The sequence below is a fragment of the Eutrigla gurnardus genome (assembly GCF_963514095.1).
Source record: "Eutrigla gurnardus genome assembly, chromosome: 9".
Lineage (NCBI taxonomy): Eukaryota > Metazoa > Chordata > Actinopteri > Perciformes > Triglidae > Eutrigla > Eutrigla gurnardus.
Window position 1 is genome coordinate 12,442,279 of NC_139923.1, and position 24,509 is coordinate 12,466,787.

The following is a 24,509-nucleotide window of genomic DNA, read 5'->3' on the forward strand; positions in this document are numbered from 1 at the left end:
ATTACACACACAATGGAAGCTGATGCCTCTGGTTTCTATGCTCCACAGGCTCCCTTGTGTTAAGGATGAAGTAGTTAATCTTCACTGGGAACAATGGAGATCTGGTTATAGTGTATTTGGTTGGGAAGAGAGCTTGACTATGCTGCCATCTTGTGATTACATCTGGACAAGTACAGGATTTCAATGAGTTGACTGGTAGAATATCCTGGATTGTTTCATCACATATTGCATATATATACGAATCAAGTTGAATTGAAGCCAGAGTTATTATGAGATCCTCAGGTGTGAAACTAATATTGAAAGCCTTGATATCTTCTACTTATTGGATACTAGCTGGATACTCGAGAGACCAGATGTGTTCAAGAGTCAATATTTTGACACTGCTCAGATGGAAGAACCAAGAGTGATCAGAAAATTACTGCTTGAAGAAAAAAAGTAAGAAATACGTGCTGGACTGTGTCTGCCAGCAAGATGAAATAAAACACAGGTTCTTTGTCTGGAAAGTTAGCAATTAAATCTTTATTAGGTCTGCAAAGACTTACCAAAAATAGGTTAATATAACAAAAAAAGGTATCTCATTCTTAAACAATACAAAACCATAATGCATCACACTTTAATACTGTTGATTACTCCTGAACTCTGAACGTTCATATACGGTATGATGCCATTCGATTGCAACACAACAGAACAGAGAGCAAAAGCATCACTCAAAGACTTAAACCACACAGTTTGCCTTTGCAATGCTCTGTATATGGATCCATGATTGTAAATGTCATTTCTGGAGTTAATGCAAAACTTTGGCACGATAGATATTCTGTCATCGCGAAAAAAAATGTAAGCAATTGTCCTTGCAGGTTTTAGTACATGTTGAGTGTCAGAATCCGCTGAAGAGCGAAAAGCATCGCAGGAAGAGAAGTGCCGGGGAGTTTGACATGTTGGGTCGGTGGAGGGGGAGGGGCCTGCCACTGGAGTTTGTTTTTAGGGTACAACCACCTTGTAGGGGCTCCCGGGGATGTTGTCGTCGCCCCATTTGACTATGACGGTGTAGCTGCCCTTGTCCTTGACGGTGTAGGTGACGTTATAGAGCTTGTTGCCCATATGCTTGACATACACCTCCTCGCAAGGAGTTTGGGGTCCATGCACCCCCACCATCAGCATGTTGGTACCTGGAAGGAGAAGGAAAAGGGGGGGATTTAGTGATTGCATATTCTTATACACCCGGTGGATGAAATATAATGTAAGAGAGGGGTCACCCGATTCTCAAGTTCACCTCAGCTCTACCTCAGCATTTTTATTCTGGTATTTCGGAGCCATAACTTAAGTGTTTTGTTTACTCTCATTAGCTTAATTTTCAGCATCAGTTGGCAGCTGTTTCCAGCTGATTACGTGCCTGATACCCGCCCAGCATCAATCACCAGACAGGCAATGTGTGCAACTAGTTCCCGAACACGGTGGTGCATTTAGCCACTAAAGAGCCACATATTTCCCTCAGGAGTCAGTGTGGACCAAAGAGACCTATAAGGAGAGTATTGGACTCGGTCAAATGAATGAATGCTTATATTGTTCTGAGTCAGCTGGATGCTGCTGGCAAATTGTTTGCATTCACCATAACTTACATAATAATATGTCAGTGTTGTGTTTACAGCTTGTTCCTCTGTCCCAAAGTGGCCACAAATCCAACAATATTTGTTTTTGCTGTATGAATATAAGATCCGCCTGTGTCTTTTGTTTTCATCTGGGTTATCATCTCACCTGCTTTGCTGCAGTCAACTGTAAAATTGTTTTTCTGTCCGACCGCAGCCTTGGACAGCCCCGCTCCACGGCAAACCACCATGCTGGCATCAGATGTCAGTTTTGTTGAGGTGGTGGAGGAGGAGGAGCTGGAGCTGTAGGCACCCCCCACTTTGGAGGTCTTGGTCACTGTTTCGACCAAGACGGAGGAGGTCTCGTGGAGGCTGTGCCCCCCTGAGAGCCGGGCTCCTGTCGGAGACGGAGAGACAAAGAGAGAGAGGTTATCTAATGTCATAATGCCTGAGTTCTTCCTCCTCAACCATCCTCAAGTATTTGTATGTCAAACTGACAACAAATTTTTTTTTTTGTATACACCAAGTAGTGGCAGCAGGAAGAGAAAGACACTGAGCTGTATGAACGAAGATGACATAACATTTTCCTCAGTTCCACACTTTTTTCAAAGGAACATTTGTTTCGCCACCGAGACACTAGTCATGCCAGATCCACGGATCAGATGGGAGAGTGACTGTTGAACAGACCTGTGATTTTAGCTTTGAAAGGGCTGCCCACGATGTGCTGTGGCCCTCCATATTTAATGGTGATGAGATAGTTGCCGGGCGCCATGGGTGTGTAGGTGATCTTGTAGCCTTCAGGACACTCCCGGCAGTCCATCTTCACCTTGGATGGCCCGTCGATGTTGACCGACAGAGTGGCAGAGCCTGCGTTGCAGGTGTTGACCACAAACTCTGAGGGTGCGCCTGGAAGAAAAGACGGAGATGAAAAGATGAATGAAATTCTTTGAAATCACGAGAAACCATACTGGATTATCAGGAAATTATAAAAATATAATAGTAGTGACGGTGGTGACATCTACCTGTCGTTCCTCCTTGCAGTCCAGGGCCGTGTGCTGTCACCATGCCTGGGTCTCCGGCCAGCCCCGGGTCTCCCACACGCACGTTGAAGGGGCTTCCAGGAATGTGGCATCCGTTGAATTTAACATCTATGGCGTGAACTCCGTTCTCCCGTGGAATGAAGCGGATTGCATTCTTGTCTGAACATGACAGACAACACAAGAGGATATATGAGTCATACATCGAGATACATTTAATCTACTTAAATCTACAAAGTGAGGTCGGTGCGTACCGCTGTCAAGCTCGGTGACATAGCATTCCTCAGAAGAGCCAGCTGGGGTGTGGACTTTGGCGTCAACCACACCTCGAGCCCCGTTTCGCTGCACCATGAAGGATGCCTCTTGGTTTACCTTCAAGTCCTTGTCCTACAAAAGACAGGGAATATGATCACAATATGCGCGCGTGTGTGTCTGCACTCGAGTGAGTGGCTCATCACGCCCGAACGAGAATAGATCGAGAGGTTGGGTGTGAGATTCAGAAAAAGGTCAGAGTTTACAGCGAGGCGTACAGCCGTGCGAGCGGTCCCCACCCCAGTGTGACATTATCAATGTTGATATTGCACTTCACCGGGCTCCAAGTGGCAGGAAAGCCCTGTGAAGTCAACTAAAAATACATGTTTTTAGCAGTGTTTGCACTGGAAACCGTGAAAGCAAAATTAAAAGCAGCATCTGTGAAGTGAGGAGAGCAATATTGTGAGCTGTCACAGGTATCTGTAAAGGAGTGTTTATCCTGCGCTCACTGTTTCCTGGCATTTGTCCTCTCAGACAGAAAACACAATCATGTAGACTGCCCACACGGCACAGCTTGTGTTGCTCCACATTAGAAAGGGACAGTTAATCCAGCCCTTCATCACTGGCTAGCATCGCAGTATTCTACCCGCTCCAACACTGGCATTCAATTACACTACAAGGGCAAAGTGCTACTAGGCAGAAATATCTGCAGCCACTCAAACATTATGTTACATACAATCTGTTGATATCTTGTGACGGTGAATGGGCTTTTTCTGCATTTCTTTTTTTTGTGTGCAACAAATGAATGTGGCTTTTGTCAGTCCTGTGTGTGTGTGTGTGTGTGTGTGTGTGTGTGTGTGTGTGTGTGTGTGTGTGTGTGTGTGTGTGTGTGTGTGTGTGTGTGTGTGTGATCTTACCTGAAGGCTTGTTACAGTGAGCCTGCGGGCCTCGTCTGACAGCGTAGCAATTGGAACGATGAACGGGCTGTCAGGAATATGCTCGTTGTTGAACTTGATCGACACCTCGTAGTCACCTGGAGGAGCAGAACGGTTATTTACTTTGACCATCAAATGACCGGGGGAGAAATGGGGAAGAATTACTGCAAAAATGTATTTAAAGACAAAAAATATCTCAGGAAAACACTTAAAGTGGGAGAACTTCCTCACTTGTGGGCGACAAAGGTTTTACCTGGTTCTTTCACTATGTAGGAGACGCCACAGGAACCGTCCTTCCTGTCCTCAAAGGAGATTTCAGCCTTGCTGGGGCCTTCTACAGCGATAGACAAACCGCCAGCACCCGCCTCCCTCGTCCAGATGCTAAATTCAGCTAGACGGGGTGAAGCAAAGGCATCAACATTTAAAGAAACATTCAACATCACGTCTGGAATCGTGCATGTATGTGGTAAAACAGATACTCACAAGGTGCTGCAGCCACGCCTCTTTCCAGACCAGGTCCACCTGCACGGACCTTGTGTGATCCGCCCTCCCCCATGGGCCCCACAGTAAACTGGAAGGGGCTACCAGGGACATGTTGCTCTCTGTATTTGACGTTGACAGTGTGAGGTCCCATTTCCTGGGGGATAAAGCGCACGCTGTAGGTGCTGCTTCCTCCGTCTACTATGTCGGCATCCACTGTTTTCCCACTGGGGCTGGTCACCTGAGCCGTCATTGCCTGAGAGCCACTCTCAACTGGGTGGGACAGAATTTAGATACAGATAGCCTGAGTTACAAAAAAACTACGACATTTATGTTTTATTGGACAGTTTTTGCCAAAGCATATACGTTTTCACGTCAAAAATGTCATTTTAGACTCTCACCCTCGGGTCTTGCAGTGATGCCAGCAAAGCTGCTGAGGCTCTCTCTGCCAAGGAAGTCTCCAAACACATCTCTAAAGGGGCTTCCACCTCCGCCCATCTGGGTGCTCTCCTCCACTCGCACCTCCCTCTTGGTCTCGCCTCCACGGGTCTTGCTGATCTCCGTGCGTTCGGTGCGGGTGTAGGTGTGGCTGCTGCGGGTAAATGTCCGGGTCAGCCTCTCCTGAGCTGAAACCATCTGGAACCAGTTTCCTACAGTGGGGAGAACGCCGTGACAATACAAAGGTGAGTTCGCATTTATTCTAAGATGGCTGAGCGTTTCCCTCCACCCACTTCTGACCGGCTCCTGTACTCACCTGGGATCTTGAGGTTAAGGCCACATGTGCTGCCCACAGAGGCGATAGAAGACGCCTGTCTCTTTCTTGTAATACTCTCCTTCATCCTTCCTTCTCCGGTCACCTTTACTGTGAAAGGACTTCCTGAAGGGCACAAACGCATTCACAGTGAATCAAATATATACAGGTTTATTTGTATTTTAAGATGTCAAGATATTTGTTTTGGTAAATTTAGCAAGAGATTCTAACCTGGGATGTGTTTTTCAGCAAACTTGATGTTGACAATGTAACTTCCAGGTTCTGTTGGACAGTAGGTGACTCTGCACGTCCCGTCCTCCACGTCTTCACAGTTGATATCCACTTTGCTCGGACCCTCTACTGACAATGCTAGACCTCCATAACCTAAAGGAAGAAGTGAAGTTGAGAGAAGTTGAAAAAGTGTGTGTTGCCCTCGTATTTTTTCCGGAAACATACCTTCTCTAAGTCTTACCTGCGTTCCTCGTATCCACAAAGAATTCAGCCATTTCTAAAGTGTGGGCCTCCACCAGTCCTTTCCCGAAAGCCTTCACTCTGCTGGCCTCGCCGATCTCTGACTGGCCAACCATGATTTTAAAAGGGCTATTTGCCACATGCACACCATTCTTCCTCACGCTCACTTCATGCTCGCCGACCTCCTTAGGGGTGAAAGAAATACCTGAACACATAAAAAAAGAAATAATAAAAGACAAAGAATAAGTAAAATGACATTCAAAGTCAGAGACATCTTATCTAGTTTCTACTCTTCCTGATATTTTAGTGAATATCACACCGAGGTGTCTGTTGGGCAGTTTCTTGAGCAGGCAGGGCTCCTCGTTGCCTGATGGTGCTCTGATACTGGCAGTCAGGGAGCTCAGATCAGTCTCTGCGATCTTCAAGGACACGTCAGCCGCTGTGCCGACATTCAGCTGTGATGTCCTGGTTATGGCGTCGTCCCCTTGACAGAAAAAGGGTGGTTTAAATGTTTGTCGTCCCCTAAAAGCTGATTTATAATGCGGGCATTCACTATAAATACACATCAACAGCATAAAAATGTCAGTCTATGGGAGAGATGATTTATATCATCACCAGTGATTTTAGCAGTGAAGGGGCTGCCGGGAATGTGCTTGTTGTCAAACTTGACAATGATGTTGTAGTCTCCGGGAGCTGTGGGCAGGTAGGACACGGTGCAGGTTCCGTCTTTGTTGTCCTTACAGGTGATCTCGGCCTTGGAGGGACCCTCCACTGCCAGGGACAGACCACCTGAGTGAGGGGAGAAGAACACACAGATTCTTAATTTTTCTGCAGTGTGGTAATATGTCATAGTTTTACCACAGATCCACTGTGAAATAGCAAATATCACTAGGAAGTGAGATAGAGTACCTTCTCCTGCGTTCTTGGTGACCACGGTGAAAGTGGCAGACTTGTTGACCATGCCGTAACTCAGACCTGGACCATAAGCAGTCACCACCCCGCTGTTCACAGCATCCACGAAGAACTGCAGAGGGCTCCCTGTAACGGATTTAATCATTGTCAGTAATGAGACTGAGAACTGTGAATAGAAACTACCGAATTTAAATGACAAAAACAGGACAGCCCCCCCAAAAAATACATTAATAAATCAAGGTTATATTTTAAAGTTGACAATTCCTTCTCATCCTGTGGCGTGAGCCGAACCTGGAATGTGGTTGCCGTCATATTTGATGTCCATCTCATGCAGGCCTCTCTCTGTGGGCTGGTACTTTATTGTGATGGTGCCATCCTTATTGTCGGTGATATGTGGGCAGGAAGTCTTGCCAGAGGGCATCCGTACCTCACCTAAAAATGAGAGTGTTTCGCTGAAATGTCAGTAACCTAAAGAAAGATGTTGTGTGTGTGTGTGTGTTTGTGTGTGTGTGTGTGTGTGTTTGTGTGTGTGTGTACAGTATTTTGGTGTGGAGTGGTGTTTGTCCCACCTGTGATTTCTCCTTGCTGCGGCGTGAAGGGGACGAGGAAGTTAACAGGACGGAAGAGAGGATCCACGGTATCGCGGGGAGCAACTGGCTCATTTGAGGCCTGTCAAAACAGAGAAAAGAAAAATAGCTTTCATGCAACTAAATGCCACAACAAGAGTGCACCTAGCACACAAATGGAGTGACGGCTACAAACTAGTTACTACTATATACCTCACTTTCTATAATATAGACTAAACACATCCTCCCAACTTGGCGGAGTATTTAAGCCATAAGATTTTCCTATCTCTCCATTGCTGATCTTTCAGCTCAGGTCACAGTCTAGATGCCGAACTCAGTTAAAAAAACATTTTCAAATGTACTCCGTTACTCACCACCACATGGAAGGGGCTCTTAGGGATGTTCTGTCCCCCAAATCGAATGGTAATAACATATTTCCCGGGTTCCGGGGCTGTGTAGTAAATGTCAAAGGTCCCATCGTGGTTTTCTACCACATCCATGTCCAGCTCCATCCCTTGTGGGGTCTGCACCTTGCAGGTCACCTTGCCTTTCCCAGCAGCCTTGGCATCCACTGTGATAACGGTGTCCTCGGAGGTCTGCAGCTTCTGGAGATTTGCTGTAAGGGACAGAGAGGAATAAGAATGAAAGATTTTCTAGCAATGTGTCCCAGAAATAAAAAGAAAAGCCTCTGTTACTCACACACTCCATGTCCTCCAATAGAAACTGGAAGGGGGGAAAAAGCAGATTATTGAAAAATGCTATAATGTATTATTTGTATTTATTAGAACAAGTATGGATCCGCGTTAGTTTTCTCACCTGTGACGCGGCATTTGCTGGCGTCTCCTGTGGGCAGGGATTGGATGCGGTAAGGGGAGTAAGGAATCTCATCTCCTCCATATTTAATGGTGATAGTGTAGGGGCCAGTAGAGTCAGGTACATAGGAGACAGTGTAGGTGCCATCCCTGTTGTCCTGGATGGTTGCATTCTTTGGCTTGCCCTCTGGGTCCTGTCAGTTGACAATATTAAGATGGTTTATATGGTGTCTTATGGTTATTAAAATGATTATGTGAAAGGCAGCTGAACCCACCAGAATCTGCACAGTGAGCAGTCCTTCTCCAGCATCACGAGCATCAATGGTGAACTCAACCGGCAGGCTTGCAGACACACCTTTTTTGTCTAGACCTGGGCCACTAGCACGCACTTTACTGGCGTCATGCCCAGGCTGAGACATTACCTTGAATGGACTGTGGAAGAAAGAGAAAAATGTGATTACGAAATCCAGGCATAAAAAAATGACATAAATGGGAAGAAAAAACATGGCGAACTACAATTTTATTTTTTAAATCCAGCCAGACAGAGCAGAACTTTAATTAAGACATATCTGCACACACTGCCTGACATGGTAGTTGTTTTTTGTACCTGTGTGGGACTTCCTGATCTGCATATTTAACGGCTACTGTGTAAGGGCCATCCTGGGCTGGGGTGTAATGAACTGTGTGGGTGCCATCGCCGTTGTTCTTCACACCAACTGGCTCCACAGTACCTGGAAATAAGACATTATGGAAATAAGATATTATGGAAATAATCCGACACCGCCAACTTGCTGTTATTTCTCAGCTTGGAGCAGGACAAGGGGCTTTCATCGTCAAATAGCAGGTCCTCACCTGATGGGCCATAGAGTTTGACATCCAGTGGGGCCTGCCCAGCCTTGGTACAGTCTGCTGTGAAAGTCTGAGGAACATGGGCTCTCACTCCAGTGCCCAGACCTGGACCTGAGCACTTGACCTTGCTGGGGTCTACAGGGTCCTTCACTGGGACACGGAACGGACTGCCGGGGATCGGGTGACCTCCGTAGTTGATGTTGACGTCATAGTCTCCAGTAGTGAAGGGGATGTACTCCACACTGCAGCTGCCATCTTTATTGTCCTTGCAGGATATCTTTGCCTCTGAGGCTCCCTCGATGGTCAGGCCCAGTCCTCCTGTACCAGCACCCCTGAGAGAAGAGCCGACTCTTTTATTTTAGTGCACGTTTGAGATAAGTTTCCCCAAAAAATGTCTCCTTTAAATGTTATCCAACAATACCTGGTCTCCACGGTGAAACAGTTGGGCTTGTTGGTAATTCCTCCCTCCAGACCCGGTCCGTATGCACGGACCCGGGTCGGATCACATCCCTCCACCACGGACACTCTGAAGGGACTCTTGGGCACCGGCGCATCGTCATACTGCACCTCAATCATATGCATTCCTGCACACAAACACACATCGGTTCAACGTCTCATGTCATACCACCTGAGCGTTCGCAAAGCAGGCAAACGTTTTCTGTTATTGCTGCTTGCCTTTAATTATGAGACAGACAATTTCCCTTTTAGGGGGGATAAACATCTGTTTATTTATCAAAGACGCCATCCAGAGCGCAGATGCTCTGGTGAACGTACGAGACATTACATCTGTTCCCTATTCATTATTCTGTTACAACATTTTTCTGACAGAGCTCTCTCAGTAGGCCAGATTCCCAGCAGCGCTGCTATGATATTAGAACATGTCTGGTGGTAGAGAAGTGCTCTGTGATCTCTTTGCTTTTGTGTTATAGGTCTCTATTTATATCCCGTGTCATTCCCCTGCTGTATGGCCATGTGCAGGCAGCCGTCAGCACACATACCTGCCTTGTTAAGAGCTTCTGTTCCTGAGCACACTATTTATAAAACAGAGTCTGTCTGCCTCTCTACCTCCCTGCCCTCACATCATTGCTCCACTGCATCATTCTGTATTTATACCCCTCTGTTTCTCGTTCTTTCTCTTCCCACTCTCCTGCTTTATTCCCAAACGGTGCCCAGCACAAGCACCTGTTAGTGACTTCGCCATCTGTCTGTATGCTCTCTTTCAGAAAGCCGATGTAAAATGATCTATCTATCTGCAGCGGATTAGTTGTGTTAATGTCAGAAATATGACATAGATCTTGCCTGCATCATTGTTGTTCGGTGCCACACAATTAAATGAACACAAGGTGGACCGAATGATCATTTAGTCGTATGAATTAATGCTGTTAAAGGACATAAAGTAATATGTTTCTCCTACCATCCTCAAATGCCGTGTACTCCACTCGGTAGGTGCCGTCCCCCTTGTCAGTGATGTAGGTTTCTGTGGTGGTGTTGGAGGGGCTGATAATGTGGACCTTCACATGATTTCCTCCGACCTTGTTGAGGGCACGAGCATCAACGATGAAGTGGGTTGTGACTTCCCTGAGGACCCCTAGAAACAGAAAAGGCCATTCAGGTGATTTGCTGCAGATGAGAAACAAGACCAAGTGAACTCAGTCGTTTTAAGGCTCAACATTATAAATCCTTAGAGCGGTTTTATGACTTGTTCCTTAACTAGATCACATATCGAGCTGTTACAAAAAATTGTAATCTTCTAATAGCTTGTTTTTGTGTGGAACTGTAAACATAAACAACAGAGAAAAGAAACCTGCAAATGTTGGTGTATTAAAAACCTGAAAGTGTTCATAATAAGCTTAGCTTCCCGTTACCTCTAGGCTCCACTCCTGGCCCATAGACATGCACACCGCTGGTGTCCACAGAGGGCTCCACCTGCAGGGCCTTGGGGAACTGGGGAATCATCTGGCCGCCATACTTGATGGTGATGGTGTGTTTGCCATGGAAGGGTGGGATGTATGTAACAGAGAAGGTCCCGTCAGCGGTTTTCTGGATGTGCACCTCGGCCTTAGCCCCGGTCTCGGACACAATCTCAATGGTGAGCTCGGCGTCGCCTGCCCGGCTGCAGTCCACAGTGAAAGTCGCTGGTTCACCTGCTTTGGCCTTCTCCAGGCCCGGCCCGGTAGCCGTCACCTTGCTGGGGTCCAAGGGTGAGCGCACCGCCGCCTTGAACGGAGAGCCAGGGATGTGCTGCTCAGAAAACAAGATATTGATGGCGTACTCCCCAGCCTCGGTGGGCAGATAGAACACTGAGCATGTGCCGTCGCCGTTGTCCTGGCACTCAATCTTCGCCTCGCACGGACCCTCCACAGTCAGGCCCAGCCCACCTGCACCAGCTCCCTTTGTGTCGATGGTGAATGGAGCCGGTTTGCCAACAACGCCTCCCTTCAGGCCTGGGCCAAAGGCTCGCACCTATCATGCAACACACAGGGTAACAAACATCAGATATTTGTGCGTTATGTTCCGTGACCCTCGAGTACAAACAAAGTGAAGAAACTAAATGCAATTTTCAAGAACTTTCACCTTGGAAGGATCAGCAGGCATCACTGCTTCAACCCCAAAGGGGCTTCCCATCACCGGGTTGCCATCGTAGCTGACATCAACTTTGTACTGCCCCTCCTCTGGGGGAATATACTTCACAGCGTGAGTGCCTTTGGCTTTGTCTGATTCCAGCTTGCATGGGATTGGTCGGGCAGAGGGTGAGGTCATCTTCACACCCACAATGCCCTGCCCACCGGCACCCTTTGTGTTAACTGTGAACTCCTGATCCTTTCCGACCTCCACTTCTGCAAGACAGGTTGTCACCAAACACTCAAACACGTTCAATCAACTAGTTTAACACTGTAAATACAAGAGTGTAGTATTTTGAGTCACTTACTGGTGTCTAATCCCTCCACTTTCACCTTTCCAATATCCAGAGGTGGTGCCACTGTGATGTGGAAGGGGCTCTTGGGGATGGGGTCTCCTCCATGAGTGACGGAAATTGTCATGTTACCCTGAAAAGGTGAGTATTGATTGATTTGATGCGTAGTTGTGAATAATTTCTGCATGCCGGCTTCAAAGGCAGGCCTGCTGTACTGTACCTGTTGAAGAGCTGTGTACTTGACAGTGTAGGAGTAATCGTGGTTATCGATGATCTCAAAGTCACGAACCGCCTCTCCTGGGCCCGATGCTGCGAAATGCACCTCAGGCTTGGCCTTGCCAGCTCCCTTCGTGTAGATGGTGAAGTGGGTTGGAGTGGCCACCTCCACGCCTGAAACACACGTTTGTTTTGTTAGTTCTACCAATCCTATTCAAATGAAAAAGTTTCAGCGACATTGAAGTATTGTAGGAGGTGTTTTGAAAATACCTATACATTTAGCATGCTTGGTACAGTATTTATACTAATTCTGGTTCTTGTCATCAGTGGATCTCACCTGTCTTGTTGAGTCCGGGACCTTCTGCTCTAACCTTACCAGCATCATGGGAAGGATCCACTTTGACTTTGAATGGACTGATGGGAATTTCCTAACAAAGCCAATCATAAAATAATCATAATAAATGACCCGAAACTAAATCAAATTCATAAAATGTTTCTACAAAACTCCCTCCCTCTTGCGTTGTAAACTGTATTCTTACCTGCTCAGCAAAGAGCACCATGATGGTATATCGCCCTGCTCCGGGGGGAGTGTACTTGACAGTGAAGGTGTCATTGTCATTCTTGATGATGTCAAAGTCGATGTCCGCCTCGGCGGGGCCAACCACCCCTGGGGCACACTTGATTCCAATGCTGATGTCCCCTAATGGTGCATAGCAATGAGCACAGTTCAAGAAGGTCATTCAAAAATAGATTAATAAAAATGGAGGCTTCACCGCCTAAAGCTTCATTTGAAGCACGTTAAATAACTAACCCCAAATTTGCCAGTTAAGCTACACAGCTTTACTTCTGATCACTGTGTTTTATATTGTTCACCATCCACATGATGTAGAACTCATTTCATTAAGCGTCAATTAAACTGTTTTTGTAACCACCCCACACCATTTTCTCGTACGTGCTCACCTTGACCAGCCTCACCACAGTCCACTGTGAAGTACGTTGGCTCGTTAGCCTTGAGCCCTGTCTTCTCCACTCCAGGCCCATAGACCTTGACTTTGTCTGGATGGCAACCCTCTCCGACCAGCACCTAATGAATTCAAAGTGCACTTAAGACCAAAAATCCCGATTTGATAGTGTATATTTATGTTTAACTGACGGAAAAGTGCAACCTATCTATGTAAGTGTACATGGTCATGCGTCTTACCCTGAAGGGGCTGTTGGGCACGTTGACGTCCCCCCAGGTGATGATGATGGTGTGTTTGATGGACTTGACAGGTGTGTACACACACAGGAATGTGCCGTCCCCGTTGTCAGTGATCTTGATGTTGATGGTGCAGCCTTCAGCATCCTTAGAGGAAAAAAAACATGGCAGCTCTGAGGCTGTACATGCAATAGCAATGATGTGCTCCTATAAATAAACAATGAAGGTTGAACAGTTGCTCTCCATACCTGCGCGTAGATCTTGAGCTGACCCTTCCCGGCCATGCGGGCGTCGATGGTGAACTCAGTCGATTTGTTCACAATGACGCCTGTCGGCTGCAGGCCTGGACCATGTGCTTTCACCTGCAACATTTTGTAATTAATTTTTGTTTTGAATATGATCACGTAATCCTAGCAACCCACTTGATACTTATTATATGTATGTACATAATTCAGCGAGTGAGAATTACCTTCTCAGGGAAGCAGTCGTTGGCTGCAGGGAGGATGTGGGCCATGAAGGGGCTGTCCTTGATGTCCTCGTCATCACAAACAACATGGACAGCATAGTCGCCGGCCTCAGTGGGCCAATAGCGCACATCACAGGAGCCATCGCCCTTATCATCGCATTCAATTTTAGCCTGTGACGGGCCCTCGATGGAGAAGCCTAAACATTGAGAGAATTTCAACGTTCAGATTTTGCATTCAGAATAAACTTTTTTGAAAAACCCACCTCTGAGCTGTGAGAGCTTGTATCAGCTGCACATAACTCACCTAAAGTTCCGACTTCAGTGCCGATGGCCTCTACCACAAAGTCAGCAGATTTTCCCACCATGCCAGTCTTCAGACCAGGACCCCAGGCTCTCACCTTCTGAAAACCTGCCTCCAAACCCACCATCACTTCGAAGGGGCTGTGGCAGCACAAGAAAACACAATATTACCCAAGTGTGAATCTGAATGTGCATTGCTAATGCGTAGCTAAAGGCAGCCATAGAACTCTACCTGCGTGGGATGGGCTGGCCTCCCCAGGTGATGCTGACTGTGTATTTACCGGGCTTAAGGGGGTAATATTCACATTCATACACACCGTCTCCTGCATCTCGCACTTTTACTTGCTCCTCTGCTCCAGCTGAGGATGAATAATACAGTCAATATGGATCCTTCTCCAGTCCAAGAGTCGTTTTAATGCATTTTGTTTGTTGTGTGGTTATGTGACTACCCTTCAGACAAAAAACCCAAACCAAAAAGAGAATAATCCTAAAAATGTATGAGGAGGAGTGAGGCGTGATGCATAGGAGAGGTAGCTGTCTGACTCACTTGGTCCTTTGACTGAGACGCTCAGAGATCCACTGCCAGCTCCCTTGGTGAAAACTTTGAAGTCTGCAACCTCCTTTACTCTCACGCCTTTAGGCTGAAGGCCTCTGCCCGTTGCTCTGCAGGCATTTGGGTTTATTGCTGAAAGGAATAACATCAAGTGTGAAAGGAGAGAAATATTAACCAACCCAACAGTAACTGACAGTAATGGGCAGTTGACAGCGATGTTAGTAGCAAAGACATTCAACTATCCAATTCAAGAGGGATTCCTTAAAGCTTGACTGGCAGAACCTGCAAATGAGAATGATGCTTTCAGCAGCACATACAACCCAGAGTGCAGAATGCCGAACGGGATATTGACACACTTAGAGAGCATTGAGGGAGCATCTGACGATATTTCAGTCAGTCACAACATTTCAGTCGGTGGAAATGTTGACTGCAGGCTTAAATGTTGGCTGATGTGACGAAAACAAACATGTCAACAGCACAAGCGACGATATTTAACGCAGAAGAACAAAGTAGACAGAAATGCAAAGTGGGACAGTCTGTAAACGGCTTGTACAACGTTGCATCTTGTCTCGCTCTGAAAATAACAAAACCATCAAGCTGCAGGACGAAGATGGAGCAGGCAGACAAGCACGGCGTTGAGCCGCCGCACCCTGATCTTAGAAAAAGAAGCACAGAGGGCCGTCTGCAGGACGTGGCATAGGAAAAGATTTGGAGGGGCATCTGGCTGAGCAATGAGCACAGGCTCCTCCTAGCAAGCCATACTAACTTGGGCGGCCGGGTTTTTGGGGGGGTACCCCCTTCCCACCCTTTGCTCCAGGAAGGGTGCGCACTGACTGAGGGACTATCTGCAGTGGAGCTCCCACGGGAGGAGCAACGGGTGGAGCTAGAAATGACAGATAGGAAGGGTTATGGTCTACACTGGGCGGCTGCTCCCAGGGAAAATAAAGATGACTGTGATGGATAGATCGCCCTGACACTAACAGCATGACAAGAAATCTGATTTGTCTGACAGTAATTTACAACACAGACAGATGGCTCACCCTCTGCAACGTTGACAGTGAAAGGGCTCCTGGGGATCTCCTGGCCTGCAAACAGCACGTGGATGGTGTGAGGCCCCTCCAGCATGGGCCGATAGGTGCAATGGAAAACACTGTCGCCCTTATTCTCCAGAAGGAGCTCCACCGTGTCCTTTTTGCCCTGAGGATCAACGATTACCACGCTGACGTCGCCATTACCGGCACCTGTGAGTGTGACAGGAAAATGATCACTAATCACAGGTCAGAGTAGATGCTGTGGCTCTGCTCGGAGAAAATTCCAGTGATTCATTTAATCGGATTCCACCCCGTCTGCGTGTGTCCTTGTCAGTGTGTGAAATGGTTGAATTCACTATACTCACCAGCTGTGTAGATGTCAAAGTAGGTGGGTTTGTTTGCCACATTGCCTGTAGCATCCAGACCTGGTCCCCTGGCATGGACTTTGCTTGGGTCGCCCAAATCCTTCGCTACATTCACTGTGTAGGGGCTCTTGTCGATGTCCTGACCAGCAAACAGCACTTTCACCTAGAGAGAAAAGAAACAAGAGAAGGTTAAGAAACGTTTAAAAGTGTGGTTTGTTCATGTCTTGCGGAGTGACGGGTCGACTTCATGTTTTACCTTGTGAACACCCTCAACTTTAGGAACATAGGTGACAGTGTAGGTTCCGGTTTTGTCCCTGTTGGGTTTAACCTTAGCCTGGAGAATAAGATGATGAAGTAACAGAGGGTGAGATTAAAGACGTAATGCTACACATTGCAAAACTTTGAGGGCTATCTGTGTTGGCTAGCAGGCTGTATGCAGGTATAACTTGCCTCCTCTTTGTGTCCCTCAGGATCCTCCACATAGACCAGGACCTCACCAGTGCCAGCTTCCAGAGTTTCCACAGTGAACACAGCTGGTAGCAGCACCTTGTTGCCATGAGGCTCGATACCTGTAATGTGAATACAGAGACTTAGGGCGTTGTGATGTATTCTGCTAAGGTTTGGAGTGATGTACCATTCTCAGCAACAGGCACCATATTCATACTGTTCATATGAACTGTGGTAAACTGTGCAGGTGTTCATGGCTACTGTTGGGCAACCCACCAGGCCCATAGGCTTTGGCCTTGTTTGGAAAAAGCTGTTTGGGCTTGAGATCGGCGCCGGGCTTCAGCTTGGCCTTGGGGAACTGAGACAGGTATGTCATCACTGAGTGCTCGTCCACATTTGGGTCCACAATCTCCTCAGGGGCAATCACCTACAGCACAGAGAGACAACCATTTTAATTGAAAAGCATGGTCAACATAAAGTCAAGTTCAGTTCAGCCATGAATATGAAACACGACAGCCTAATTATGTTTGCATGACGACACGTATATATTGAGTGTATTGTCATTTGTAAGAAGGGTATGGTTGACACTTAATACAAGTTCCCCTTATTAAGCATAGTGCAATGGGAATTAACAAGGCTTACACATATTTATTCTCCCCACCTCTCTCCCTTACACCACTTGTTTGCCTGTCTATCACACAATGGCACAATGTACGCTGGTTATATTTAACCGCAGGACAGCAGGGTTAAGGATTGTTGCCCTCAATAAGCCTGCCAGGGGGATTTATCCTGAGCCAGACCTTTCCCACATCTCCTTAACACCACCACACCGTACTCCAGCCCCCCGGCCCGCAGATCCATGACATACACCCCTTGGCTATCTCATCAATGCTAAGCCTCATGGACATCAGCTAACCCTGTGCCTTAGACAAAAAAGTAAACAACCTGCATAGAGCACATTACAATGTGGAGACTGAGTCACACATAGAGGGCTGGAAATATTGCACTCTGGCTCTGTTCACATTGTTATTCTGATGAGTGCAGGCACATTTACACCTCTGTTCCAGGGCCTCGTTCTGGAAAGGTTTTTCAGAAATCTTACACCTCCACGGATTCACAAATCTACTAAATAAAACTCCAACAAACTCACTTCCTGAGAGGTAGAATAAAATAAATGGAAATATTAGGACTGAGATGGGTAATAAATATTTCATGACACCCTCCAGCATGAGCTCCCTGGAAGAAACACTGGACTCCATATCGCGGTTCAGTGTTGCCTCACAGAGTGTGTACATGTGGTGAGGCATGTTTAAATTTGCATATGTGTTTAAACTGCTTGGAAAAAATTGGCGCTTACTGGATGTTCTTAACTGAATGTAAACTAAAGGTTGCCATTAGAAAACAGAAAATACTCCTGTGTATCTTGCTGTATTGTTTTCTAGAAAACAACCCCACCAATCTGACAGCCAGCTGAGCTAACCAAGCTAAGAAAACACTCTGTGAGTGACATCTATCATGCATCTTACCTGAGGCACACCCAGCCAGTCGTCAGCCTGTTGCATGGCTTCTCTGGCATTCTGCACGGGCTGATTTGGGTCCCACTCAACCCAATCAGGACACAAGCCTGAACAGAATGCAAACAGGACAGTTAGACAATTCTGCACAGGCAAATGTAGTCATATGCTCTTGTTGCTATAATAAGGCCACTTGGGCTGTCTGCCACTACTATCTGCCTAACACCTCCAACTACAACGGTCACCTGACCTTACCCACATTGCTCTGCTCCTCCTGCGAAGCCACAATGTTAGACGACGAAGGTCTCTCCACTGTTCGAACGCCCGAGACGCTCTGGCACTTTCACCAGAGCTAAAGCTAGCCATCTCTGCGCCGCTAATGCCTAAATTGGATTAGTGTCGGCGATGGAGTGGCCTCTCACTCAACGGCCCATAGAAGCACGCCATAGAATACTGTTAGCCAATTAATACAGACACGGGCCCACAGTATTAACAGGTTTGAGTTTACACAAATCTGTAAGGGAGGAAGTGATAGTCCAGACAAAAACTGTGTTGAGCTGTCAGTTGGGAGGCGCCAGGGTGGGCCTGTTACTATGTACCATGTTACTATGGAAAATTAGTGGTGATGTCAGCTCTGGCTGAAATCACAGCTACGTAGTTCATAGTGCAAAATCACTGTAATACCAAAGCAGGTGGTTGTGCGCTAAAGTTGTTTTATGAGTCATTTCTGGCAATACAACAGATGGAATATTGGTTTCTCCGTTATCTGGCCTATTGGCACGTTGAGTACAGTTGCTTCCGAATCAAAAGCAGAGCTTCGGTGCTTCGGCACGGAGCGAGCTCCGTCAGTCACCCTGCCGTTTGGTATTAGCCGACGAGACGGCAGAACCTTGTATGGTCAGTCCTGCAGCACAGTGTTTGAAAGATGCGTCTCTGCAGATCAATGGATCATATAAACACAGTTAAACAAGCCGCTCCACACTGCTCTTGCTACTCCCGGGCCTTTTTGCTCCGCAAAGCATGGCTAGGAGAGGACTCTTCGCTCGGAGGCTGAACTGGCAGTGCCTCAAGCCGTTGGCCTTGTGGTCCTTGGATCTGTGGCAGAGGCACCTCCCCATGACAGATAACTCTGCATTTTGATGCGGAGCCAAGCGGGTCCCCTTGACAGAGGAGGAGGAATGGTGCCCAAATTTGGGGGTGTTGTGTAGCAACAAAGCTATAAACACTAAAGCCGGACGTGAGGCACCGGGACCCGAGACAGTGAGAGTGAAAGCTTCAGTCATTGTGGGACAGCTGGCAGGGACGACCCCCGGCCATCAGCAACAACCCACTGACCCTACCTGCTCTCCGGAGACAGATTACACTGGCTGACATCTGAATCTGAATCTGGATGTGTGTGTGTGTGTGTGTGTGTGTGTGTGTGTGTGTGTGTGTGTGTGTGTGTGTGTGTGTGTGTGTGTGTGTGTGTGTGTGTGTGTGTCCTCACTTCTAGATGAGGAGCAAAGAAAAACAAGTAGGTGATACTGTTTCAGACACACTGACTGACACATGCCTGATCCCCACCTCCATAGCAACCCAGGAAAACCGCTATAAACAACGCCCCTTTTAACAGCTACCTCACGTATTCTGACAGCACTTATTCAACCCGGCCCGAAGCCACTACACACTTCTTACCAGGGGCACAGTTGTCAACCAGAGCTCCCAGGGCTTTTCCGTCCTGCCAGTCGCGGTGGAAGTTGTTGATGGGCAGCTGGGGCACTTTGTTCTGAATCCAGCCCAACAGGCGCTGTTTGGGGGTCAGCTTCTTACTCTCCTCTTCGTCCTCGTCGTCCCACATGGGCATGGAGATGGAGTAGTGGAGGATGAGAGTCCAGATAAGACCCAAGATCAGCTTTAGATTGCCATCCACAATGGCTTTGCTATCTGCAGTCAAACAGTAGAAACAAAAGTGTTCATGAGGATTTAAATTGTCCAAAAATAATTCACATAATGCACCATGTCCTACAGTATTTGATGGTTTACTGGTTAACTGCATCTTCCAGCTGTGATTCGGTCGTCCCTTCTGGGGAGATTTGTGCAATCTACTAGTAAATTGCTTTGCATGCTGTGTATTGTTATCACTGATCGCGGCACCTCAGAGCTAGCATGAGAAATGAAGGCCTAAGAGATATACAAAAGTGTTTTAGAACAAAATAGTCTTGCGTTGCCGTTCTGCAGAGTTGACCAGAAATATAAACAATGACTGCTGAGGAGACAAGAATCTAATGCTCCCTGCTGCTTCCCTCGAGCCCCTTTCTCTCAGACAGCTGTCTGGCTGAGGACCCCTGACAATCTGTCATCCAGTCACAATGGCACTATGAAGACAGTGACAGCTGAGGACATGTGGAAGTGGATCCCTCGCTCTGCATAAACACCACTTGGATTCCAATTACGCCGTCCAGAAATTGTATTGCCGGATTGCGATAAATCAAATAGGTGGAGATAAGGTTCGCTGACAGCGAGCATGCAGCTCATTTCCCGAGGTTCTCCGAGGGGGAAAGTTTTTGTCAAATAAGCCATTTCAAATCCACCTTAATTTAGAAATGTATCCATTTAAAAAGACCCTCTGAGGAGCGCTTGACTTTAATGTTTCATCAACTAATCTTGTGTGATACACTTCACTTAACCCAGTAAGACTTTAATAACGAAGGGACTTTGATGCCAGCTGTTTATCACAAGACTGTTTTATTGGGACTATTTATCTTTTCATAGATGAGTGCCTCCTATCGGAGGGTAATGTCTGATGCGACACTGTTTGACTGGCACAGGCAGGTGGCACCGCGTGGCACAGTGTGGGTTTTGATCCTGCCGTGTCCCGATTGAGGGCAACTGTGTGCTCAAAGAGACATCCATCAAATGGTATCTATTTACACACTGTGACACATGTGCGACTAAGCCCGTGGTGTCCCTGGGCCAGAGACATTATCTTAAAAGGTCTTCTTTGACCCACTAGACCTGCATGGAGGGTGCTAGGAAATAAAAAATGCCAGTACTTCTATTATCGCGCCCTGTTTCTGTCAAAACAGTCTGACCCGGGTGCGTTTCTGTGCAACTGGGACAACAGTGCCGGCAGCCACATGACATATTAAGTCCTAGGCACACTATCATGGACACACACACTCGGCAGACCTCCAGGTGATGTCTGCGATCGTGGCCTTTGCCCTCCTGTGAGCCCAGTATCGTCACACACACACTTGAAACTAACACACTCGATGGGTTATCAAGGTGGGCACACTGTGGCCTTCACAGTCGGCCAGCCAACGCCTCAGCCACGCCGGGAATTTCAATCAAGTGTGTGGCAGGAACATTAGTCACCAAAGCAGAAAAATGCTCTGTCAAAGTTTTAATAACTTTCCTCCTGCCTGAATTGTGGGGTTGTCTACAGGTGTATAATTAAGCCATAACTCTTCATCTTGCAATATTTGCGCTTTTTTCATGTTCGGCAACCAGAGCCTGCTCAGTTATTAAATATGTCTAATAGGTGGGATTCTGTTCTATAGTCTTCTTCTGGTGACTTTTGCTGGATGTGACACATATTTATTTTGAAACTTCAGCGATCTAACACCACAGTCTTATCCCTGAATCCCTCCGGAGTTAATCCTCACCTCACAGGAGCAGCTGTCAGCAATAGGCTGTCAGCAAAAAAAGCCCCAGTGGGTCATTCTGACCCCTGACCTCATAGAACGAGAGTATGTGTGCCTGTTTGTGTATAGAGGTGGGTGTGTGTGACAGCTGCCCACGTGTGCGTATAAATCATGTCATTCTCATTAGCACAGTCCTAGTGAATTTCCAGCCCATAGTTTACCACATTGCAGCGGGAGTATGCTCATGCACACTATGCGTACTATCCCTGTGGCACCTAGTCTGCAGTAACTTTCCAATAAGCTGTTGACCCCAGGTCAATGCAGTTTTCCAGAGGCCTGTAAACTCTTGTTTCACTGCTGGCTGACAACATGCAGAGAGAGCAGCTCCAGAAAGTGTACGTGTGTGAGAGCGTTTGACAGATTTCAAAATATCATAAGGTATCAAATGTTGGCGTTGTCACAGTCCAGCTTCTAAATATCAAAGCACGGCATCTTATTGGGCACACTGTCATTCTTTTTTTAATATAAATAACTATCTAACAATTGAATGTTTTTTTCATTTTTACATGTTACTTTATTGTTTCCACCAGTCCAACTCACCTATGGAGACCAGTTTGATATGCTCTCTCTCCAGGAACTCGAGGGCCACTGACACATTTTCCAGTTTCATCTGACGGAAGTTGGGTCTGATGTGATGCTTTCTGTACATTTTCTTCTGGCTCAAAACTTCCAGGAGTGAAATGAGCTTCAGCCCGTCGGTAAAATCCCTCTGTAGGTCCGTGACGGTCTTGTTGACGCACTTGAGGTGCTCGTTGCACCACCTGGTGAAGGTGTTCTGCTGGATCTTCTTCCAGGGGGCGTCCTCGGCCAGGTCCTTCTCCGTGGCCGGCATCTCGTCGTCCTCCTCTTCCCCGAAGTCGGTGGCCTGGTAGTACTGCGGAGGCAGCTGCTGCTCGTCGCCGTAGTTGTTGCTCATCATGGTGGCGTTGTCCGTGTCCAGTTTTATACCTCGGCGACACTTAGGTGTTGAATTGTGCGCTCGGTGGCGCAGGGAAACTTTTTCGCAGGTCGATGGCAAGCGCGCTCCCGCGGACGAGAGTTCAAACTTGGAAGTTTAAAAAGCAGCCGAGAGATTCTTGTTCGGACGCACTTGCTAAGAAACCGCTTCTGTCAGGCAGTGATGGATTCAAATATCCGAAGTATAATGTGCAAGTCGTTTTCTTTTTTAATTCGCACCTTCTTGACAAGTCGCTCTTCTCCGTTATGGCCCCGATAAGAAAATCACTTTTGGAGGCAGGTGAGCTGGAGCAGCGCCGTTAAAAGTTGACACTGAGCGTGTTTAACTTGACTATTGAGGGGAGGGAAAGAGTTTGGTATATAAAGGAGTCCTGGCCACGTCACTCAGCCTCTGTGATCATAGTCTATTTGCTAATCCATAAGGATAACAGGGAGTCGGGCTCGGTTTACGGGGAGGGGGGTCGTGATTGGTCGGACCCCAGGCAGCGCAACAGTTGCGGCATGCGCTTTATTTTTAGGCGCTCCTATTTGAGCGGCGGGGGGCCGGCGCTGGACGATTGTTGCGAATGTGTGTCATGCTCAGGATCCAAGTGGCTGAACAATCGAGCTAAGAAAAGAAAGTGAGACGTGAAACAAGTCCCTCTGTGTCAGCAAGCTGTCTTTTTTTATTCTCTCGAATTGACGATTAAAAAGTTTGATTTTGCGCGTTTAATTCCAGCACAGAGGCCTGAGGGAGAACATGTTAAAGGATGAGGTCATGGTGAAGATGAAGCAACTGCATTACGTGTGTTTCGCAGCTATTTGGCGTCCCCGAGGCAAATGCATTTCTGCGTGAGCAAGCAAAGGTCAATCAGAGCTCAGGAAAGGTTATGTGAACATGTTTTATTTGGGGTTTTGATACAAAAGAATTCATGTTTTTGCACTAGAAGGCAAAAATATAGTAATTAAATCAGCTGTGTCACCAACAACTATTGAGAGTTATTGCCTTTCAACCCGCCATACTCAGAATTTATAACCTAATTTACACTTTGAAATGAGGCCGTATAATAAACAATTTTTTTTTCTCACTAGAGAAAGAAAGGACGAACTGACTTCTTCTCGAACTGACAGAGAACAGATTAGTGTCATCTCCAGCTTTGTCAACATGACAGCATGCATTGATTGAAGCTGAGGCTGAGTACAGAAATACACTGAGACAGATGACAATGTGTGCACATAAAATTGATCATCAATAAACAAATTAAGTTGTTTCCTATAAATATCATGTTTGCAGGTTGGGGGCTGTCATGGTGTTGTGACTCAGCAGTCAGCGACATGGCAGTGACACCAGGCACCGTCCTTGATGAAGTAGTGGGAAGTAAGAATAACTGTGACACATGCAGAAGGCATTCTTAGGATACTCAGCCTGGACACAGCCAGGCTGAGCTCCCACCATGTAATAAGCTTTTTTGTTTCTTCTGCATCATGAGCCAGAATATGTTTCAATAATAACAATAGTAGGGAATTAAACTTTAATAGCCTACAGGTTTGTAAGACAGAGATGGCAATAATTCAATACCATTAATTTATCCTTAAAATGGTATTCTTGCAATATTTACATATCGGTGTAATAGTAGCAATATGTCAAAGTAAAGCGTATTCCACTGCAAGTATTTTGTTAGAAATGTTACTGAAGTACAAGTGCAAATGTACCAGCAAAATGTATTAAAGATTTAAAAGTTCAACACATCCTTTTACTTTATATTCCTGTCACTACTTTTTTAATAACAGATTACTGATGTATTACTGCAGTATTTCATGTTGTAGCATGGCAATGTAAGTTTTACGATTTTATATACGGCTGGGAAGGTTTTTCAATTACTGCATCATATTTTATTAGCTTGTCATATATTTTTTAACTGTTACTTTGATTTTCAGAAGTTGTTTATTGCAGTTGTGAAAATAGTGTACAAATGTGCAATATTTGCCACTGGACTTCTATAAAGTAATATGAAAGTGTACTTTTTCACATTTGACTCAATTAGTAAAACACAAGTTCAACTTATTCAATGTGATTCTTTATTTGTTGGTATAGTGTATCATAATAATACAATACAATCCCACCCTTGATAGGAATTAAAGCTTTGTCAACCAGACCAAATTCCAAATCACAGAGCTACTGTTGACCTGGACACCGTTCACTTGACATCATATCCCCAGAGACTGCCCATGGCTTCT

At 46.5% G+C, this 24,509-nt stretch overlaps 1 protein-coding gene across 2 annotated transcripts; it reads right to left on the reverse strand.

The window, feature by feature from the left end:
- Nucleotides 1-500: 500 nt before the first annotated feature.
- LOC311018449 (filamin-C-like) lies at nucleotides 501-22,609 on the reverse strand. 2 transcript variants are annotated; one of them, XM_084017431.1, is made up of 47 exons: nucleotides 21,876-22,609; nucleotides 19,327-19,575; nucleotides 17,665-17,762; nucleotides 16,415-16,565; nucleotides 16,142-16,260; nucleotides 15,948-16,025; nucleotides 15,692-15,854; nucleotides 15,336-15,536; nucleotides 15,062-15,178; nucleotides 14,290-14,427; nucleotides 13,975-14,101; nucleotides 13,747-13,883; nucleotides 13,446-13,639; nucleotides 13,225-13,338; nucleotides 12,980-13,123; nucleotides 12,739-12,862; nucleotides 12,318-12,478; nucleotides 12,116-12,206; nucleotides 11,783-11,952; nucleotides 11,578-11,695; nucleotides 11,223-11,485; nucleotides 10,514-11,111; nucleotides 10,063-10,236; nucleotides 9,070-9,232; nucleotides 8,652-8,980; nucleotides 8,407-8,530; nucleotides 8,075-8,231; nucleotides 7,804-7,993; nucleotides 7,687-7,710; nucleotides 7,362-7,603; nucleotides 6,991-7,090; nucleotides 6,713-6,853; nucleotides 6,419-6,547; nucleotides 6,125-6,298; nucleotides 5,829-5,993; nucleotides 5,511-5,714; nucleotides 5,270-5,422; nucleotides 5,042-5,164; nucleotides 4,689-4,937; nucleotides 4,291-4,560; nucleotides 4,061-4,198; nucleotides 3,790-3,905; nucleotides 2,875-3,007; nucleotides 2,606-2,782; nucleotides 2,271-2,489; nucleotides 1,753-1,980; nucleotides 501-1,166 (listed from the first exon to the last, which is right to left on the reverse strand). In XM_084017431.1, the coding sequence occupies exons 1-47, from the start codon at nucleotides 22,252-22,254 to the stop codon at nucleotides 979-981; spliced, it is 8,244 nt and encodes a 2,747-aa protein (XP_083873557.1). In that variant the 5' UTR covers nucleotides 22,255-22,609; the 3' UTR covers nucleotides 501-978. The 2 variants fall into 2 exon arrangements, with proteins under 2 accessions (XP_083873557.1, XP_083873558.1); XM_084017432.1 differs by lacking the exon at nucleotides 15,062-15,178.
- Nucleotides 22,610-24,509: the final 1,900 nt, after the last annotated feature.

Coding starts and splice junctions, on each gene's coding strand:
- LOC311018449 (XM_084017431.1), bottom strand. CDS start 22,254: ATGATGAGCAACAACTACGGCGACGAGCAGCAGCTGCCTCCGCAGTAC. Junction 11,953..12,115: donor TCCCGGACTCAACAAGACAG/GTGAGATCCACT, acceptor CGTGTGTTTCAG/GCGTGGAGGTGGCCACTCCA. Junction 11,112..11,222: donor TGCCTGCTGATCCTTCCAAG/GTGAAAGTTCTT, acceptor GTTGCATGATAG/GTGCGAGCCTTTGGCCCAGG.